This window comes from Triplophysa dalaica, chromosome 5 (assembly GCF_015846415.1).
Source record: "Triplophysa dalaica isolate WHDGS20190420 chromosome 5, ASM1584641v1, whole genome shotgun sequence".
Classification (NCBI taxonomy): domain Eukaryota; kingdom Metazoa; phylum Chordata; class Actinopteri; order Cypriniformes; family Nemacheilidae; genus Triplophysa; species Triplophysa dalaica.
This window is the reverse complement of record NC_079546.1, coordinates 10,120,555-10,140,718: the sequence shown is the minus strand read 5'-3', so window position 1 is coordinate 10,140,718 and position 20,164 is coordinate 10,120,555. Positions and strand designations below refer to the sequence as shown.

General features: G+C 38.4%; 1 protein-coding gene across 4 annotated transcripts in view; it reads left to right on the top strand.

Annotated features, from left to right (window-relative positions):
* Positions 1-19,583, top strand: part of ppp1r12a (protein phosphatase 1, regulatory subunit 12A) — a 52,770-nt gene extending 33,187 nt beyond the window's left edge. The window contains exons 7-27 of one of the 4 annotated variants that reach the window (XM_056747826.1): positions 82-173; positions 472-629; positions 1,121-1,251; positions 2,351-2,458; positions 3,343-3,591; positions 3,727-3,818; positions 4,156-4,272; positions 5,098-5,229; positions 5,384-5,509; positions 5,609-5,755; positions 6,955-7,045; positions 7,567-7,746; positions 7,928-8,090; positions 8,744-8,865; positions 9,268-9,330; positions 12,067-12,083; positions 12,188-12,311; positions 12,390-12,494; positions 12,680-12,727; positions 14,336-14,386; positions 17,853-19,583. In XM_056747826.1, coding sequence (XP_056603804.1) covers positions 82-173; positions 472-629; positions 1,121-1,251; positions 2,351-2,458; positions 3,343-3,591; positions 3,727-3,818; positions 4,156-4,272; positions 5,098-5,229; positions 5,384-5,509; positions 5,609-5,755; positions 6,955-7,045; positions 7,567-7,746; positions 7,928-8,090; positions 8,744-8,865; positions 9,268-9,330; positions 12,067-12,083; positions 12,188-12,311; positions 12,390-12,494; positions 12,680-12,727; positions 14,336-14,386; positions 17,853-17,939 — 2,403 coding nt within the window. In that variant the 3' untranslated portion in view covers positions 17,940-19,583. The remainder of the gene's footprint in view (positions 1-81; positions 174-471; positions 630-1,120; positions 1,252-2,350; positions 2,459-3,342; positions 3,592-3,726; positions 3,819-4,155; positions 4,273-5,097; positions 5,230-5,383; positions 5,510-5,608; positions 5,756-6,954; positions 7,046-7,566; positions 7,747-7,927; positions 8,091-8,743; positions 8,866-9,267; positions 9,331-12,066; positions 12,084-12,187; positions 12,312-12,389; positions 12,495-12,679; positions 12,728-14,335; positions 14,387-17,852) is intronic. The other 3 variants (XM_056747827.1, XM_056747828.1, XM_056747829.1) reach the window with 3 other exon arrangements.
* The last annotated feature ends 581 nt before the right edge of the window (positions 19,584-20,164 follow it).

Sequence of the window (20,164 nt, the reverse complement as noted above, 5' to 3'; positions counted from 1 at the left end):
TTTGCAAGGGCTAAACAGAATTCAGCTTTGTGCTGTAGCCTTAGGGTGTCAGGTGTGAACTGATAAACGATTTTTTCTCAGCTTCTTAGTGAAAAGAAGGATGTTAAGAAGTCTCCTTTAATAGAAACTACCACCACTGGGGACAATAATCAATCTGTGAAACCACAGAAGAGGTAAATGGCTACTGCTCTCTAGAGTACCGTCTTAATGCAATCGATTTATTATATTGATGTCTTGCCTCTTTCAATAAACAGTCCTAGAACTCTTTCATACCAGTGTGATGCGACCAAATGACACGACAACATAACAGTACAGTAGTGTTGATGGAATAAACTGCAACAAGCGATTGTATCCGATATATGTACTTAAAAAAAATCTCATCATTTTGAATTACTGTCCGTATTTTTATTCTGCCAAAATCATAGGTTAAAGGTGAGCTGTGCCTAACCGTTGTGTGCCTTTTTGCTTCAGTAAAGAAATTCTTCTGGAGGAAGAGAAAACTCCCCCAAGAATCGAGACTCTGGAGGGAGAGAAGGTGGATGAAGAAGAGGGGGAAGGAAAGAAGGACGAGTCCAGCTGCTCCAGCGAAGAAGAGGAGGAGGAAGACTCAGAGTCTGAAAATGAAGCAGGTGTGTAGACGTTCAAAAGCTTGTACAGTATATCCAGGCATAGGCACACATGCACAGGATATTGTATTTATTTTATTTTTGCTTTGCTTTGACAATCAGTATTTTTATTAATAGTTATACTTTTTCGAATTTATTCATTTATTTTTGAGGCAAAGAAGACAACAGAAGTCAAAACGTACTACAGCATTAGGTCATGGCTCACAATTCTCTTTTTATTTAACCTAAATCCAAATTTAAGATTTTGTGTAGCACGCAAGTTTATTGAAAACTGTAACAAAACACTGCGGTACATTACAGTTTTGAATAGACTATACCCTCAACATGATGAATCACAATGTAATTGTATCACATCTCAGGGATCATATTGCCATTTCCCTGCTGTTTTCCCTCCCTTATAGATGCACCTGGTATTGTAAGGCTATGATGTTAAAATTATATTGACAGTCATGTGCACTTCCTATCTAACTGCGTAAACTACTGTTTTTTTACAGATAAGACAAAGCCTGCTGTTCCCACGAGCAATACCAACAGTACACCCGCACCAGCACCTACTAGCATCACTGTCACATCTCCAACAACCCCAGCCAACCAGGTGACCACCCCCACATCGCCTACCAAAAAGGTACACGCTCTACCCTCCAAGTGCGATCGTCCCTTCCTCTTTTCTTTTTTTGCCGTTTGTCGCTTTGTTTCTGTATATCAAATGGATTCTCCTTAGAAATATATTTGCTCCTAAATGTTATTACAGGACAAAGTGTGTTAGTAGCATTTGAAGACTAGTTATCTGTGTGTTCAGAAGCAGCAATGTCCAATTCTTTCGGTTTCTTTTCTTGGAAAATGTCCTCCATGCATTTATAACCAAGAGCCTGCTGCCCTCCGCTGGGTAGTGGGAGAATTGCATAGCTTCTGTGTTTCAACAACTGATCATTTAAATGAAAACGTGTTCAAATATTGAATACAAATTTTATTTAGGTATCACATTTAAACTAAATATCTTTTAAGAATATCACAGTGATTTCATCCAATGCCAAGTGCATTATATACATTACATTGGCATGAATTCTCAATTCTTCATCACAAACCCTGTTTTAGTTTTATATTTTTTTAAAGGGGTAATTCACTCAAAAATGAACATTCTTTCGTCAATTACTCACCCTTAAGTTGTCCCAAACCTGTATACATTTCTTTGTTCTGATGAACACAAAAAAAGATATTTGGAAGAATGTTATCAGGATTTTCATTTTTGGTTGAACTATCCCTTTAATGCACTTGAAATAAATTCCTTATAAGTCCTTATTCCTGTCTTCCTATGGCACATCGGGTATGATAATAGCAGCACCAAGGTCAAAGGTTCGATTCCCAGTGAACACATGTACTTGATCAAATCTGTAGCTTTTATGCACTGTGAAAGTGTGTTTTTCTTTTTGAAAGTCATTATTATATAATGGTGGTTATAGTGATTTGTTTGCTTTTTGACACAAAAAAGTTTGAATTTTCAAAACTCAAGTTTTGTCTGCTTAATGATGGGAGCACCCAAAACATACGCTGTGACTGACTTCCCGGCTTCTGTTTTGTGTCACTTGTGCATCATAACGTATCTATTTCTTTGCTACCGCTACTTTATTTCTTTCATGCAGAGGTTCCTTTTTCTTTCTGATTTCTCCACAATCATCTCTTTCTTTCTCTCTGCTCATCATTGCTGTTGTCTTGGATGGCTTTAGTCTGATAACATTACTGCCCTAATGCCTGGGGGGGAGCCGGGCTGTCCCGCATTGTGGCGTCAAGGCTTGCGCAAAACTGGCATTTCACTTGTGCCCAAAAAAGCGATGGTGAGACCTCGGTGTGTTCAGCCCTGTGATTCCACTACCCCACCGTCCCACACCTACATGTTCCCCACATGACCATGTGCCTAACCAATCACATTCTTCCTGTCACTGGCTCACTGCATGGTGTTATTGCTGTCAGTCACGGCTGTGAATGCGTCCCGTTTGCTAAACGTGTTGTCGAAAAATATCCGTTTTATTGTTTTACACCTGAATGTGGTGGATTTGACATTACAGGGTGCCATGTGTGTCATTAAGTTTGAATTAAATGGGATTTATCTGTGATGCTAAATCCTAATAGGTTTTGTATGTTAGCAATAACTAACAACTTGACTGAAATTTGCATGACTTGAAATTTGTTTTTTATTAATTGAACAGCTTTGGTTGTGGGGAAAAGGCAACATAATACAAAATTTGGCAGAATTATATTCCTGAAAAATGCTGTGATTTAAAAAATGAATTTTTTGAAGACTTTCCATGGCATACTCAATTTTGACACATTTTAACAAATGTCTAGATATAAATTCAGCATGCAAATATTAATCCTATTATTTCACAGAAAATACAGTTTACAGTTGATTTTTTTTATTAATATGTTAAACCTTTTGTCACCCACTCTGTGTGTCTGTTGAAGCCATCAGGCTTATTTTACAAATCAGTCCACTGTTCCTTTAGGTATTTCCTGCTTTTGCAGAAATGAAACTAATAAGTCTATCACCACCATGTACACCTGGGATGTAAACATTCCTTTTTTTATTTAATTGCTTTACTATGAAAATTTTCGATTTGGGAATCGGGTATGACCAACATTTTTAGAGTTGATCAGACCTAATAGGTAAGTCTGAGTCTTTGATACTCTCATCTCACCCCATCTTTCTTTACTCCCTCAGGTTAGCACACCTACGGGGAAGGTGTCTCCTAAAGAGGAGGAGAGGAAGGTGTCTCCTAAAGACGATGAGAGGAAGGATGAGTCTCCTTCGTCGTGGCGACTGGGCCTACGGAAAACCGGAAGTTATGGAGCGCTGGCGGAAATCAGTACAACTAAAGAAGCACAGAAAGAGAAGGATACCGCTGGGGTTATGCGGTCTGCCTCTTCTCCTCGCCTCTCATCCTCACTCGACAACAAGGACAAGGAAAAGGTCAGCTGAAATTTTGTTGTAGTATAGCACAGATGCTAGAGAATGTCCCGAGTTCGCAGCGTCCAGCTTTAGTGCCATAATGTCACAGAAAAGTGGCTTGAGTAATGCAGTTCTGCTTTATTTTATTGAAAACAGGAGAAGGAAAAGACACGGCTGGCATATGTTGCACCCAGCATCCCACCAAAAAGACACGTCAGCACGTCAGATATCGACGAGAAGGAGAACAGGTACAGAACAAACATGCTTTTTATTGCACTGCTTAGAGCATCTCCAGCTGCTCCACGTTGTGTGTTGTGTGTGAGAAGCACAAGCTCAAATCTAGCATGTGTTTGTGGCATTCGCAGCTGCTGCGCACTTGGAGCGCAATTGTAAATTGAAAAAGTCTATTTTGTGAAATATTTCACATCATTTAAAGGAAAAGGTTGGCAGTTCAGGTTAGGCTTACTTCCTACATTCTATCTACGATCAACAATATTTTGATAGATGAGCCAGTTTGTTAGAGTAAGATTTATCGACATTCGTACTTTGGAAACGGAGGTACAATAAGTAGCCTGTGGTTCTCAGGGATTCGGCTGCTACTCTGGTACGTAGCGGCTCCTACAACAGGAGACGCTGGGAAGAAGACCTGAGGAACAGCGACGGAACCTCCTCGCTAAACAGAACCTCCAGCTATCAGCGCAGGTTAGCCTTTGCCTCAGTAACAACATTGGTTTTATTCACCAGAAACAAATAGTTTGCAAGAGTTTTTTTTCCACTTTTAACTTGAAGAGATGGTGATAGCACTTGTTGCTATATTCTCTAAACATTTACGCTTGGGTATTTCTTAATAAAAACTGGTATTGGCTAGCGCTGCACAATTTAACTTACTGAAATAGCGGAATATGCATATAGTTACAGTTTTAGGTCGATTTGAGATGCGTGTTTGTTAAATAATGTTACATTAAGTATAATTTAATATTTAATAATTTACCAATCGATTTTACGAGCTTAAAGCATTGAATCTGGCATATCGCGATATTTAGCAATAGCCCCGTTGAAAAACAACTAGCTTTAGTAGGATAGCATTATTAACATTATAGTAAATAGTTATTTAAGGATGAGAGTTGTCTTCTTACCATGCATGTGCTTGTCTAATAAATAAAGCTTCCGCCAAGTCGTGCAATCTTATCTGTCATCGTGAAACAAAGAATTTTCATGACTGCACTTGCACTATTTGGTTTTACATGAGCATGATGCAGCGCTACATGCTTTGTGTTTTTGTTTACAAACAACCCTTAAGGTTTATCTGTAGCAGACTAGTTTGTCCAGTTTTACATCCCGGTCAAATTGTCGATGCCATTTCAATCGATGTGATCTTAAAATACTGCTCGTAAACCAAGCCCCATCACAAGCAGGCCGGTGCTTTATGTGTAATGTTTTGTCTACATGTCTTCATGTTTTTATGTGTGTGCTTTTGTCTGCTCCCTGCTAACTTACCTCTCTCACCCCGCTATGCCCACACGGCAGTACGTCACACACGCTAGCGTTAGGCCGCACGTCTAGCTCTCGTGACCTGCCCGCCAAATCCTCCTCTGCCTCCAGCCTGGAACCTAACAACTCAAAGGCCTGGCAGCAGCCTTCCTCCTACCTCCACCGCAGGTACGAGTCTGACCACCGCCTGCCCGAACACACACATGGGTCTTTGTGTTCCACATGTAGCTTGCGAATATGTGTGCTCATTGGGCCACTGGGGTAACAGTTATTCTTCTTTCTGTCTTTGATGCATCTCTTACTGTTATCTGTGTTGTCGTAGCGGCTCGTTTGGAAGAAGGCAAGATGATGCTTTAAGTTCCACATCTTCCTCCACTTCTATCACCACCACCACGACCTCCACCTCCTCTGTTACCTCACCCACAGGACACCGTAGCCTGCTGTCCAGGTAAAAGACACACACACAGTCTCATATTAACATACTCACAAGTTAACAATTTTAAGCACTTTGAACAGATCTTGTTAGTGAAGTGTGAATGTGTAACAGGTATTGGGCGGAAGAAAGTGCAGACAAGGAGAAAGAAAAGGGGAAAGAGTCAGCAACCGTTATTCCTACAATCAACACTGCAGCCACCACCACTACCACATCCACTACTGGAACTATACTGGGCTCTGATGGACGCGAGAGACGCAGGTACATGCACGCACCAATCTACACACTGCAAAAATACAATCATGATTATTACAATAATCTTATACAGCTATTTAAATGATACTACAGTGTCATAAACAGCGACCGCATATTTTCAATTACAATTATTTGTAATCATTTTTTGTTTTAATATTGTTTTTAAATCTAAATTTAATATTTTAAATCGGTTAATTGAAATGTTGCTTTTCAATTAATTTCAATAAAATAGATTTTCCCCCTCTACAAAAAATACATCCAAAAAGTATATTTTATGTATTTTCTATTAATGATAGAATGATATATTGCTATTTCCGAAATTTTGAATATTTTAATTATCAGCATCGGTCAGATATGTTTTTACAAATGGACAATACAACACATTAGTATTTTTTTCTTTAAAATGCCATTAAGATGTTAATAATATGTTAAAAACGCTATTACTGGCCTCTTATCAGCCACTTGGCAACAGCGCTTTCCTAACATCGGCCATTAAATGTTAATGTCCTTTAAAAAATATTATGGAATTGAGTTTGGATATGAAATTTTATCAATTGCTTGGTTACCATTTTTGTTGTCAAACTGCGTAGCTCTGCCCACATTAAAACGTCAATGGTACAAACCACATAACTGCGTATTAAACATTATGTTTTGGTTCTCTGTGCTTCTCAGAAGTATTTTGATTTAACCCTGCTATGGGTGGATCTCCATTAGTCAAACGCCTCCTTATAAGGCATTTTGTCTCAAAGCCAGCGTGTTGACATGGCTATGGATGACTTAACCTTTTATCCCTTTCATTCAAACAGGTTTTGGTCTTTGTAAATAGCAGTGCCTTGATGCAGTGCATAAACAACCCAAAAGCCTCTTCGAATCATTTCTTTATTGTAGTACTGCTGTATGAAAGGGCTAATTAAAAACATAACCATGACTATCCGGCAAAAAACTAAAATTCTCCTTTTATAGTTTATTATATACAAGGTTTAATAATTGAAATTACGAATCACATAATCAACCTGAATCCATCAAATGCTGTCAAAACCACATCATATTTAAGTAAACATGTTTATACACAGTATAATTTCTTAAATATGATTTAACTTGTGTCTAGACAGAATGATAATATGAGAACACAATCCCAATGCTTCAGCTGCTAATTTCGTTGTATTTAATGGAGACCGTTTTGTTTATTTTTCGTGTATCTATAGATCATACCTCACCCCTGTGCGTGACGAAGAGTCCGAGTCTCAGAGGAGAGCCAGATCCAGACAGGCTCGACAAACCAGGAGGTCTACACAGGCAAGTCTAGACGCTCATCTGAACACCTCCACAGAATATAAACCTAATAATAGAAAGAACTGTGGATTGGTATTTTCACTGCACATGATTTTTTGGGAGCTTTAGGTTTCCTTTAGGCACACACCAGTATTTTGTCGCTCGTACAATTTTAGGTTCAGGATATTTTGCTGAAATTTATCACAGTCTGAGCCCTGCAGTTTGGCAGGGGTTTATGGGAGAAGTAACTATTTACAATAGAGAGGAAATTGAGTGCTTCCTCTCCAAAAGTGAAGTCATGTTTCCTTGTTGGTTGTGGCGCAGATCACCCAAATTTACGGGTGTACAATAAATTGGATAAATACCCGTTTATATAGCAGTATTTTTTTTAAACGCCATAGTGCTTGAGTGTATGGACATTAATAGAAAAAAATGTATCTTGTAAAGCTAATGTTTTCCAATCAGCTGTATCCTAGACTTGAGATATTAAAAAAGTTCTTGAAAAACAGTTAGTAATTTTGACCTTTTACTTCTATCTTTTTTAGGGCGTGACCTTGACTGATCTCCATGAGGCAGAGAAGACCATCGAACGCACTCGCCCCATTCGGCCTCGAGAAGATGATAAAGAAGAGAAGGAGAAACAGGACAAGGAGAAACAAGAGGAGAAGAAAGAGTCGGAGACCAAGGAAGATGACTACAGGTCACGCTACCGCAGCTTTGAGGAGGTGAGGAAGACGTCTTTTGTTTCCACAAATCACAGGTCAAATGACATCGAAATACAAACAAAATATTATCAATGTTTTGAGTTTTCTAAGATTTTACTACTTCATCGTGCACAAGAAGCAATGTGTTGAAAAACCTTTAGTCTCAAATGACCATTTCTGACCAAAAATGTTTCCTTTCCAGAAGTACCAGAGGAACTCGGCCTCGACCATCACAGCCTCCTCCAACCTGCCATCCTCCTCTAGCAGCACATCTTCCCTATATAGCTCCTCCTCTCTGAACCGCCCCAACAGCCTGACGGGCCTCACCTCGTCATACAGCCGCTCCACACGCGAAACAGAGCGAGGTATCACACGTAAAACCTTTCACAACTGAATGCTGACTGTCGCCGAATGATGTGAAACAGGAAGGGAAATGAGTTATCTGTATTCGTGGCAGTGCAGGGTTTGATAACGCAGACAGGAACTTCCTTTTGTTTGGCTGCAGGCTGACTAAGCCAAGCATCAGGCCACATTTTCACAGTAGCTGGGTCTTCTGCTTCATATTGGCTCAGAATTTGGTTTTCCCAAAAGCCCATGACATTTCTTTTCTTGTATTTTATATTTAAGATGGCCGCTGCAACTTTCTTTAACTTGGTTGATCACGGCACTACCAATGCCAAAATCTAAAAGTTCTGTTCCTCAGAAAATGCCTGTGCTAATAAAATGTGAATAAAAGCGACTGCCAAATGCACAAATGCTAACTAATAAAAAAAGCTTGCAGCGTTTCTTCCAAGTTCTGTATGTTTCATTTGCGATGCTGCCAGCTCCCATATTAGTTGTGTTTATATTCACTTACATTATAAAATAAGACATACAAGTTATTGCAAAATGCCATGCATTCAGTTGTCCTGGATTTTGTTTGTTATATAACCTCAGTCAATATTTTTAAACATGAGCAAGGGTGCCTAACAGCATTGGAAGTTTATTAATACTCCAAAAATGTGTGTTTTATGTGTAGAGTCTGATGCAAGAGAAAAGGACGAGGAGAGGGATGGTGACGACAAGCCACGCTCCATACGCGACCGCAGACGACCACGAGAGAAACGACGCTCGACTGGGGTGTCCTTCTGGACCCAGGATGTGAGAGAAATACGTTTAAAAACTTTTACGTTTGTACCCTGGATCAATGATGTCCAGTCTCAAAAGCCACATGTTAAACTAATCTGCTATTGTGCGGCACGTCAGTGGCCCAGTAGTGCTTTTTAAACGGTGGACGTTGGAAAGTAGGCGTCGCCCAAAGTAGGATCACTATTTGTGCATGCATTGAGTTTAATGAAATTGGTTACCAATTGGCATACAAGACGAAACAAAAAAAAAATTATTTAAAAAAAAAAATTGTGCTTTGTCTTCATTATTCAATCGTTGAGTTCAATGAATTTGCTCTTTAGTCCAAAGCACAATTTCCATAGACTTTTGCCATAGTTAAATCCGAGTCAAAGTGAGTAAAATTCACATTGTGATTGTCTATTTTGTTTTTTACAGAGTGATGAAAATGAGCCAGATCACCCTTCAGATTCAGATGGGAGCACTAAAGGAGAGCCGCAGGTGAATGTCACTCCACCCACAGTTCATCTGGAAACACAATGAGACTAAATAAAAGAACCTTTCTTTATTATTTACAAAGATGCATATTTCCACAGAACGTACAGTTCGGAATCTATAAGCCGTCGTAACATTCTTTGAATGTTGGCAGACAAAATGTTGTTTTCTGGAAGCTGCCCCATAGTATAGTCAAAGAACATTACAAGTTGAACAAACCATTCCCTCGCATCAGAGTTTGTCTGATAATTGCTGACCCCCACTTCCTGGAATTGTCCCAGTAGCTTTAATCATCTCTAAAAATGAACGTCAACATTAGTCACAACGTCCTTCCGGTCACCAAACTATAGATTTATTATACATACTTGTGATTGGTTGTTGGTTACATAAACTCACATGTTTCATCTTAAAGACTAGATCAGCTGTGGTTCAACCACGCTTGTTTAACCGCATAATGCATGCTTGAATTGTCAGTTGCATTTGTATTGGTGTGACTCCGTACTATTGTGAGTCACATCAAGGATAAGATAAATATCATGCATATCCTGTGCCAGCAAACCCTGGAACCAGATCAGACACATTGGGCGGAAAACTGGAAACGGCTGATGAAAGTTACAGAACTAAATTTGCCAGAGAGATCAAGCAGGATCAGGAAAACAAAAGAGAAAAATGTAGCTCTGTTGAGGGTTCGGTCAGTGGAAGATGAACAGGAAGCTGCCATTTAATCTGTGTGTGTAGAGGATGAAAAACCAGCTGACACTATTTTTTTAATGACAGTGCTATATCAAACACTTTTCCAGCTGCATTACATAAATATTGCTCAGATTTGAATCCAGTAGAGCTGAGCATTGCTTCCTGGTTGTTTAGTTTGGTATTTATAAAGTATGAAAGACAGTCTGATGGAGGCTTTAAGCCTTCTTTTACGCAGCTGTTTTTTTGTTAGTCTAAAAGCACATGTTTTTTTCTCAGTGAACTGCTCTGCATTCAAAATGAAGTTCTGACACAAAGCTGAGTGCTACTTGATGCTTCCAGGGCTATCAGCTACAGGAAGTGGGCTGCACTGTCAGATGGGTCATTGCTTAAGAGCTTCTCACAGCCCGTTCCCTTGAGCTAAAGCCTTTATCTCTCTTGCTTCATATTGGCTCCACGCCTAAAGTTTCCAGCCTTGTGCAGTCAGCCTGAACAGTTGAGCCGATCTTTGGTCTTGTTTGGAATACTGGCATATTGTATACTGCATTCATACTTATTTATAAAAAAAAGTGTACAAACTAATATGCAGCAGTGTTCAGCATGAGAAAATTGTTATTGTGACCACACTACGAATCAGGTTTAAACGTCAGTTTAAGCCGCAATATGAACTTGTTTTATTCTTTTAAAAATGTGATTAATCAAGTTAAGCCAAAAATGAATATTAAACAATTATTTATTGTTTAATTTGTATTATTAAACACGTCCTGCCATGAACATAGCCATAGGTTAACAAATATATTTTGCCTCTATTACCAACTCTTGAAGGTTACTTGCATGTCCATTTTCAAATGACGTCAAATTGACATTTTCTGCAAGATTGTACCCGACACCTAATAATATAAATTGTAGTGGACCTATGCAAAGAATCTATATCTGTTGAGTATTAAAATAAATATCTATTAAATATTTTTTTACTAGACACTAGCCAGACCGGATGTTAACTTGCATGTGTCCTTTAAAACCATCTATATACTTGCAGTGTAACTGATATTTGTTTATTTTTAACCAAAAAGTAAGAATCGCAGCTTTAACATAAATCTGGCTGTACATTTGGTTTATTTGCTCTTTAATTTTGTTTTGTATCAAATAAAAATAACAAAATTAAATATAAAAATAAAGAACTATAAATAAAAATAAACTGTCCCATCAAATAATATAAAATATATATATATATGTATATTTAAATCCACAAATCAAAAAATGCCATTAAAAGTTCATGAACTCGAAGGATAAATGCGGTTAAACATCCCTTCTTAATATTCCTTCTTCCATTTGCCCCTTTATCAAGTCAAGTGCATTGCATTGTGGGATATGGTATCTAACTCAGTCTTTGATTGAAGTCTGGACATTTTAGTGGGTCATATGGGTATTCCATACATTCCAAAAATGTGCACATATTGCATACTATATATAACTTTCCGACACAAATAGTTGTTAGTATGCCATTCAAATTTGTTCCCTGCGTGTGCTTCTGACTCCTACTCTTGACTCAGACTTCATCCCAATGGAAATAAGTAAAGACACAGAGGTCTTGGCTGCCATTCAGGAATTCCTGAAGAAAAGCCTCTGGGGTGCTAAGAGATCTCACAAGCTCTCGGAAAGAAAGCACGAACCCTGTGTACTTTGACTTCCTTTTAACACCTTTTTGATAAATGTGATGCTCGCTTCGATGTTTTCTTTGCTTTTTTGGAACAAGACTAATAGCGAGCAAATAAATTGGATTACGCCCAGATGCCTTCAAACACGTCCTTTACTGTAGAGCGGTAAATTATAGATTGCTGACCCACACAGACTCTCATTTAATGGGAGAATTAAGCAGGCCGTCAAAGTTGGGAGCGAGAGCGTCTCAACCCATCCCAGACTAATTGATAATCTGCATTCTAGATGCTCCGGCAGTCTAGATGGCTGGGATAGTAATGCATTATGAGCATGTGATTGATTAACAGCAGATAAAGATGTATAACAACCTCTCTCTCTTTTTTACATCCACAGAGCGACAGACTATCCAGGCATGTACTACTCATCTCATCTTTATATAATGTTACTAGATGTTCTTAAATATTGACTTCAGGCAGCAGATCATTTAAGTGACCACCTTCATGTTCTTTCTCAGGAATGAACCGCATTCTACTAGCACTTCCTCCATTGACCGCCACGAATCTAGTAGCCGCGGTAGACCAGAGTACCGTCAATCGTTCTCGCGTCCCTACAGAGACGACGCCACTGATTATAAAAAGGTACAAACTTCACACCATTTCATTGCATCACAATAAATAAAGCTTTCTCTTTTAACTTTTAACTTTCTTTGCTTGCAGTTGTATGAGCAGATCTTAGGTGAAAACGAGAAACTGAAAGGTCAGTTACGTGACACAGAATTTGAGTTGGCAGAGCTCAAACTGCAGTTGGAGAAGGCCACACAGGTGAGTCTGTTTCTCGCGTGTTCTGTTTTGCTCATCAAGTCTCGGTTAAGATGCTTTTTTAGAAAGATCTGTTTTAAAACGTCTCTCTTTGACTTCAGATGTATATCCATTCTTGAGCACAGAAAAAAAATATCACATGTGTATTCAATATTTTAATATGAAAAAAAAATGATTTTGTATTACAGAGGCAGGAACGCTTTGCTGATCGGTCACAGCTGGAGTTGGAGAAAAGGGTAAGAATAATTCAATCACACATATTGATGTCTACTGAATTTTTTTAACCGTCTCTTCAAGTGATAGTTTAAATTCTGTGATTGTTCACTCACCCTCTTGTCAATTTCAAACCTTTATGACTATGAGAAGCAGGTATATATCATTTTTAATCATGACATGTATTAGATTCTTAATGGCTCCTCAATGCAGTGGTTCTCAAACTGGGGGGCCCAATATGGATGCAGGGAGGCCACAGATTTATAAGATTAAGATTATAAATCTTTTTTTTAGGGGCGCATCCTTCACAAAGGGGGTCTTACGTGATAAAGTTTGACCAGTGCCCTAATGAATATTATTAATCAGTACCTCTCTTTTACAATCTTGAAGATGTTTAGTGTCACTAAATCACTTGATCCTAAATGTGATTTAGCTGATCCATATGCTTATTTCTGGCCTCTGTCGGCCAAACAGTTCGTAACTTCCAAACTGGTTTATGTCTGAAGGTTGCAGGCAGGTCTAGAGCCCACCTGGGTGCTTCGGGTAACGTCTAACCTGAGTTTAAAGTGTTTACAGCTCTGCTATTGGCTGAATCACGTGCCTGTCACTGCGTAAGGGGTGTGGAACCAAACCCCTTCAGCCAATCACAAAAGCCTTTTTTCACTCTGTGTGTTTGACTCACTGCTGCAACACACGGTCACTTGTAAAAGTGAACATCTGTCTGTGTGTGTGAAATGTTGAGTTTGGTGTGGTTTCTCGTTTTAAGATTGATGTTTGCATGTGTGTGAGCCAATCTTTCAATTTGATATGTTTTTCCTGCTTATTTTTAGATTTTTCTTCAATTCTTAATATGAGATATGATCATTTTTCTGTCTTCCTTGGAGTTTCCCAACCTTCGTATCTAAATTATTCATATTTAGCTTGTTACTCCACTATACTTTGCACACATTATCTATTTTAATGTCTGTAAAAACTCTTTCACATGACTCAAGTCAATACTATTTTGTAGATTTTTAATAGACTATTATATGAAGAGTATGGTTCCAAAATGAGATAACTCCGTTTTTAACATTTTTTAATGTTTGCATGCCTATAATATCAATCAAGCTGCAGTTGGTTTGTTTTGTTTTAAGTCACAATAACAAAAAAATACAGAAAACTAACACGATACAACACAATTAAAAAAAATCATGTTTTTTATCATGTTTTTATTGTGTTAGTTTGTGTATATTGTGTATTTTTTTAGTTATTGTGACTTGAATAAAAAAAAACATCTGCGGTTTAATTGATATTATCGTCATGCACAATAAAAAAAACATGATTTTTAAAAAACGGAGTTATCAAATTTTGGAACCAAACTGCAAATAAACACGAAGCATCATCTCCACAAACCTACACGATTATAATACTGATCTTATACTTGTTTCCTAATGTACTGTATATATCAGACTAGGTCTCTGGCTTTTATTTTGCCTCACCAAGCAGTTTGTGTTTCTCACGTACTTCACTCAGTTTTGACATTTGTTCACTTGATCTTCTGTACCTTTCCGTAAAGTGAAAATGGGTCAAAGAGCTTCTGTGTGTTTTATGAGCATGTGTGCTAACTTATGTCTTTATGTGTGTGTCTCCAGGAAAGAAGAGCTCTAGAAAGGAAGATCTCTGAAATGGAGGAGGAATTAAAGGTATTTTTTCTTTGTTCCTTAACAAAATGTGCTTTCATGGCGTTTAATCATAAACATCGATTTGGAGAGATCTATCCTGACACTTAAACTTTGGCACGTTTTATACAACCCTCAAAGGTCTCTCAATATTAGATGAGAGTTAATTGTTGTAGTTTGAACTCGACTGTGAATAAATAGACAATAATAAACTCTAGGAAAGTGAGATACTCATTTTTAGACTTGGATTTTGATTCAAGACCCCCTAACATAGTGTGATGAAAATGAAAACAGCAAAGGTGGGCTGGGATTTATCAGAGGTATTTTCCAACTAGCCCTTTAGTTTACGTGACATCCTTGCAGTGACTGCTAGTCAGGGCCTACATCACAGTTCTTAGTTAATCTTTTGGGACAAAAATTGGTACATATTTCTTAGCAAGAGATGATGTCATCTGCATTTAGGTCTGTTATCCAAGAAAAGCAAGGCTGTGATATTGTGCATGCTTTATAGAATGTACTCTATATTCTAATACCTAAATATGAAAAGTGCAGTTGCCAACTTATTTTTTTCTTGCACATTTGCGGTGGTTACAAAGATGCTATTTAAAGGAACGATGTTACTGAGATTTTTCATCTTTATTTCCCACTATGAATTTCCGTCCATTACACTGTACGAACCACTGTTTTCCATACATCTTTATGATCCTTTTTTTAATTTTTGTAATGACATACTCTTACTCTTCCTGTCTGCATCGTATTTCTCTTACACATTCTTCCATTCTTTTACTTTTGTCTGATGTGTCTCGTTTCTTCTCCTCTATCGTTCTTGTTGTCTGTGTGTTATTTCTTCTCTTGTAGAACCTTCCTCAGGTAAAGCAGGTGCAGTCTCTGCGCCAGTATAATGAGCGTTTGCAGGCAGAGAACAGGGCGCTGGCCCGCGTACTCTCCAAACTCACGCAGGGCTGCAGCCACCTGCCCGCCGCAGACCTGTAGACCCGCCCCACCTCCCCTTTACACCCCTCCTCATGCTCCATTCAGCTTCGCCCACACCCATATAAAGGCAGGTGCAAGCCTCTGTCTGAGCTGATCCGTTCCTCCTCCCGCAACCCTGTTTGCTTTCTTTAAAGGGGAGGTTCTTTTCATACAGTGCAATTATTGCTAAGAAATGGCTGCCAAAGTATTTTACTGCAAAATTTGTGTGTGTGATAAAAAAAACGACAGTCGACTTTATTTCGAATATTAATTGGAATTTTAAAAACAAATTCTCTTAAATTTAAATGTTTAAAATACCAAAAGTTGAGCCTGAATTGTCACACTTACCAAATTTGTTTAAATACATTTGTTGGCTAAAACCAACGTTTTAGAAATTAGATTTTATATGCTAATTGCGGTAGTAGTTTCTATTAAATACAGCTACTATGCAGTGTACAGTATATACAGTTTAACAGTATCGTATTCCATGAATGTTATTATTATTTTCGAAGCTTGTAATGTTGATTTTTTTTAGTAATAAATTGTACTGTTGTTGATTTTGATTGAATTTTTGGGCCCATAGACACGAATGTGTTGCGAAAATGTGGAGTGCAAAGATCCTAGGATCATGCATGTAGAGTTTTTTGCCTTCTCCCTCCATTTCCAGTTTAAATATGTGAATTCTGGAGCTGTAATGCCATGTATGCTCTGCCTGAGGCTAATCTGGTCTGCATGGCTTCTGAAAACTCATGCATTTAAACTGAAGATTAAAAGTGATAAGTACTTTTTGTGCTGTTTTTTGCAAGCACGTTTTTTTCTTTTTTTACGGCTCTGTGACTTCCTTGGTATTGACAATTTTTTTTTACTTTAATTTCTTTTGTACTGTTACCAAGTTCAGGCATAATTTTAAGTTATATTCCTCGAAATATGCCCTGCAAACATAATCCTTTCTATTCATACCATTAAAATAAATGGAGGTGGATGCTGTCAAGCTCCAAAAAGCTGAAGAAAAAGCACAACGAAAACGTTCCATATTTTTGGAGCTCAATAGACACACTTCCCATTCGCTTAAACCATTGAGAAAAAATAGCAAGAATGCGATGCTTCCTGGATTATACAGAAAGTCGGATATGGATTGACCTGTGGTAGAATACATAATGACAAAATTGTCATTTTTGAGCAAACTATTCCTTTATAAGTATTAGTATTAATAGTTTCTTACATCTGTTGTTTTACTTAGCTGCATTTATAACCGACGGTGTCAAATTATTGCTAGAAAGCTCAGTTTTCCCCAAATTCCCCTTAGGGATCATTAAAGTACAGGTATCCTGTCTAAGTGGCAGTCTGTTGATAAGGATAGTGGGTCAGATTCCCACACCAAATCTCAGCAGCTGTGCTCCAGTGTGTAGGTTACAGTGTTCAAGTGAAGCAGGTTGGGTAACAAGTACCACTCCAGGCTGCGCTTGTGTTCTTTTATTTATTCCGGGCTGTCGATGACACAAAAAGAGACTCTCGATGTGTGGAGGGAATGCATGGCTTCGGTTTTCAATCGAACTGCAGTGTGCCTGCTACCTCTTCTTGTGCTGTGTGGCTATTTGGTCCCTTTACCACCAAAACGGTGCTGCTTCCTGAACTGCAGCTGGTGCTCGACCGGAAGATCTGCTTGTCATAATATTATAATGAGGATGGTGATGACACAATTGACTATATTAATTTATTAGTATCAATTGCCTACAAGCAAAATGTAACACAACGTCACTGTTGGACTGAAACCTTGTATGTCCACAAGTTTTTCATAAATCATAATTAGTATTGGTCACCCTGGGTTTTAAATATTTAACCAATAAGAGTTTTAAAAAGAGCATTTTTTCTCAAATTCCTGCAAAGTGACAGTTTTGGACATACAAGCTTTTAGTCCGACAGCAACGATAAGTGAAGAAACATAATTAAACAACCATTATAATCATATTTGCTTTTTACAGCCGTTCTATAAACAAGAACATAATATGCCAAAGTCATGGGTTCAATCCCAGGGATTGCACATACTTGTAGAAAAATGTATAGTATAGTACAATGCAAGTCACTTTGGATAAAAGCGTCTGCAAAATCCATAAATGTAATATGTAGGAATTCCAATTCTGTACAAAATTCTTTGTTCAACCGTCCTATCAAGCTGTTTGTCCAATTAAATAAAGAGGACTGCAACCAGTCGTAATTGTAAAGAATAATGATAATAAATGAACAGAGTTCTTATTTTGGAAGTTCCCAAAATTGTCCCATATGACATCATCCAATCCTGATTTGAGACCGGTAGCTTTTAGGGTCCGTCGCAGAGTAGAACCCTTGTTTTTCTGTTCAGTCATCAGCACCCGGTGGAAAAGGGTCTTGTGATGGACAGGAAGTGCTGATCAAAGGAAGGAGCTGGCACTTTTCAAACATCAATGTGCAGGTTATTACCACGGTGCTTTGTTTTGCCCACATCATCTAAACCGTCTTTTTCTCCTGTGTTCTCTTTCAGATGCTACCAGACTTGAAAGCCGACAACCAGAGACTAAAGGATGAAAACGGAGCGCTGATTCGAGTTATTAGCAAGCTTTCAAAATAGAACAAGACCCTCCCCTCCCATTCAACGACAAGTGTCGGTATTGCACATCTAGATAGAAATACCAGACAACAGCGACCAGAAGGCTCCGTCACCCTTACCGTTTCTCAGTCTCTCGCTTCCCCTCGCTTCTACGCTCCACCATTCAGTCCGCTCACCTCACGATTCCCGTGTCTGCGGCCCACACAGAACCACTGAGTTTACAGAACTAAGGATAAAGCTCTAGACGACTGGCATCGAAAACTACGGGCGGGGAAAGCCTCGGAAAGAAACTATTTAACCAATAAGCCTTAGTTGTACATACGTCACTCGGCTTCTCTTGGCTGTCACAGAACACCTGATTTTATTTGTGCCACACTTTTTTTGTGATCTTTTTTTGTTGTTGTTGCTCTGCTCTATTCCTTCTTTCTGTATAGATGTGTTATGCAATGCACAGCGCTCTGCAGCTATTTCCTCTTCCTGTCCTCAATCGGCGTGGCGCTTGAAGTCCCGCCTCCGAGTCGAAGGCACTGTCTCTCAGCAGAAGACTTCCCAGCATTCCGCAATGTTGGCGCACGCCCCCCGTTTACCCTCCTGCCGTGCACACACACACACACACACACACACCCTACACTTTTTTCTCTCTCTCAAGAGAGATGACAAACCCCTGGCTTGCCGTACAGGTGAACCTTGTGGAATCGAAGCTTTCACTTATGTGCAATATGCATTTATTTCGTATAAAAAATGCTTTAATAATGAGTCCATCACTAGTAAATGTTCACTTCCTTACCACTTCCATCGCTCACCTCGATTTCCTTTCTCCCCCTACCTTTTTCTCTCGTTTCTTTAGGTTTGTAGTGTAGTCGTTGGTTTATATCTTGTACTCCACACGTTTTAGCAGGTACTTGAGTGAAGTTGTATATACCTGTATGTATTGTTTGAGACCAGCACATGGCATGCGTTAATGGTTCCCTATCTGTTACTATTGAAATATACCAACTCCAGAGGACAAAAAGTGTGTTTTAACTATTTTCTTCTTCTTTTATAGTCACGAGTCATTGAATATCAAAAGGGCCGCCCTTATGAAAGGGAAGGCGTGCACGTGTTCAGTGCATTCTTTATTTCGCAGTTTTTAAAGTGTTCACGGTAATTGTGAGATTATAATATAACTGCTTCACTACATTTCACACGTTTTATTCCGTATCTTTTGGAAGAGTGCTGTTCATTTCTCTCTCTATTTTTTCCCTTTTCCGTTTTTTTTTTTTTTAAGCTGTAGTATTAGCCAAGGTGTTGTCGCTAAAAAGAAACTTCTAGATATCGCTAACCCAGTCCTTTTTACAATGTCTACATGCACTGTCAATACCATGTCAGGAGCCTTGCTGTCTGGTTTAGCAAAAGTTTCGCCACCACGTCAGATGAAGTCCATGCATCGAAAATATGTTTTATGCATTTCAGTGGCCTTTTACTTAAAAATACTGTAGTCGAAAAAAATGTCGCTGTAGTTGGACTGTCAGCTGTCTCCTCTTTGGTTTAGGATTTTAATTTTTTTCCTTTTTAAATTTCCCATCATCTTGTAAAATAGATGTGTGGCTTCATCCGTGCAAGCTGTGCTGTGACTACCAACCACTGAGAGTTAATTAAAATAAACTTGTACATTGTAAAAATCTCTGTGGCTTTGTCATCTTGCGTCTGTTTTTTGTTGTGTCTTGATTGTTCCTTTTAATTTTGCTTATTAATTTAACAGATTTAGGTATGAGAGGTTTGTTCCTGGTAGTGTAGCAAACTTATGTTTAGACACTTTGTTAATGAAAGTGGTTTGAAGTCCAGATCCAATTTTAAAAACATTTTAGGATAAAGAATTCTATTTAAAAACATCTCGTAAACCAGAAGGGGGAGTATGTATCATCTTTATGTAAAATCATGTGATGGGTTTTAGTTTTTTACTATTTAGAAATGTGTTTTGCTTTGTGTTTTACACTGAAAGGAATTATAGATATGGCAAAAAAGACTTGGAAATATTAAACTGCAACCATCATCAGTACCACTAGATGGCGTATCGCAGACTCCAGCAGTATCACATCAGCACTGCTCCTGTAAGATCTCAACCAGGCAGTTTGGTTAACTGGAAATACAGTAAAATTGTTTCTTTGTGAGTGTGATGAGTATGTTGTGCGTTTATTCTTCTGGTCTTGCATAAGGCCTGCATTTTTTTGTATATAAAGTTTGTTAGTGTGTACAATAGAACAACA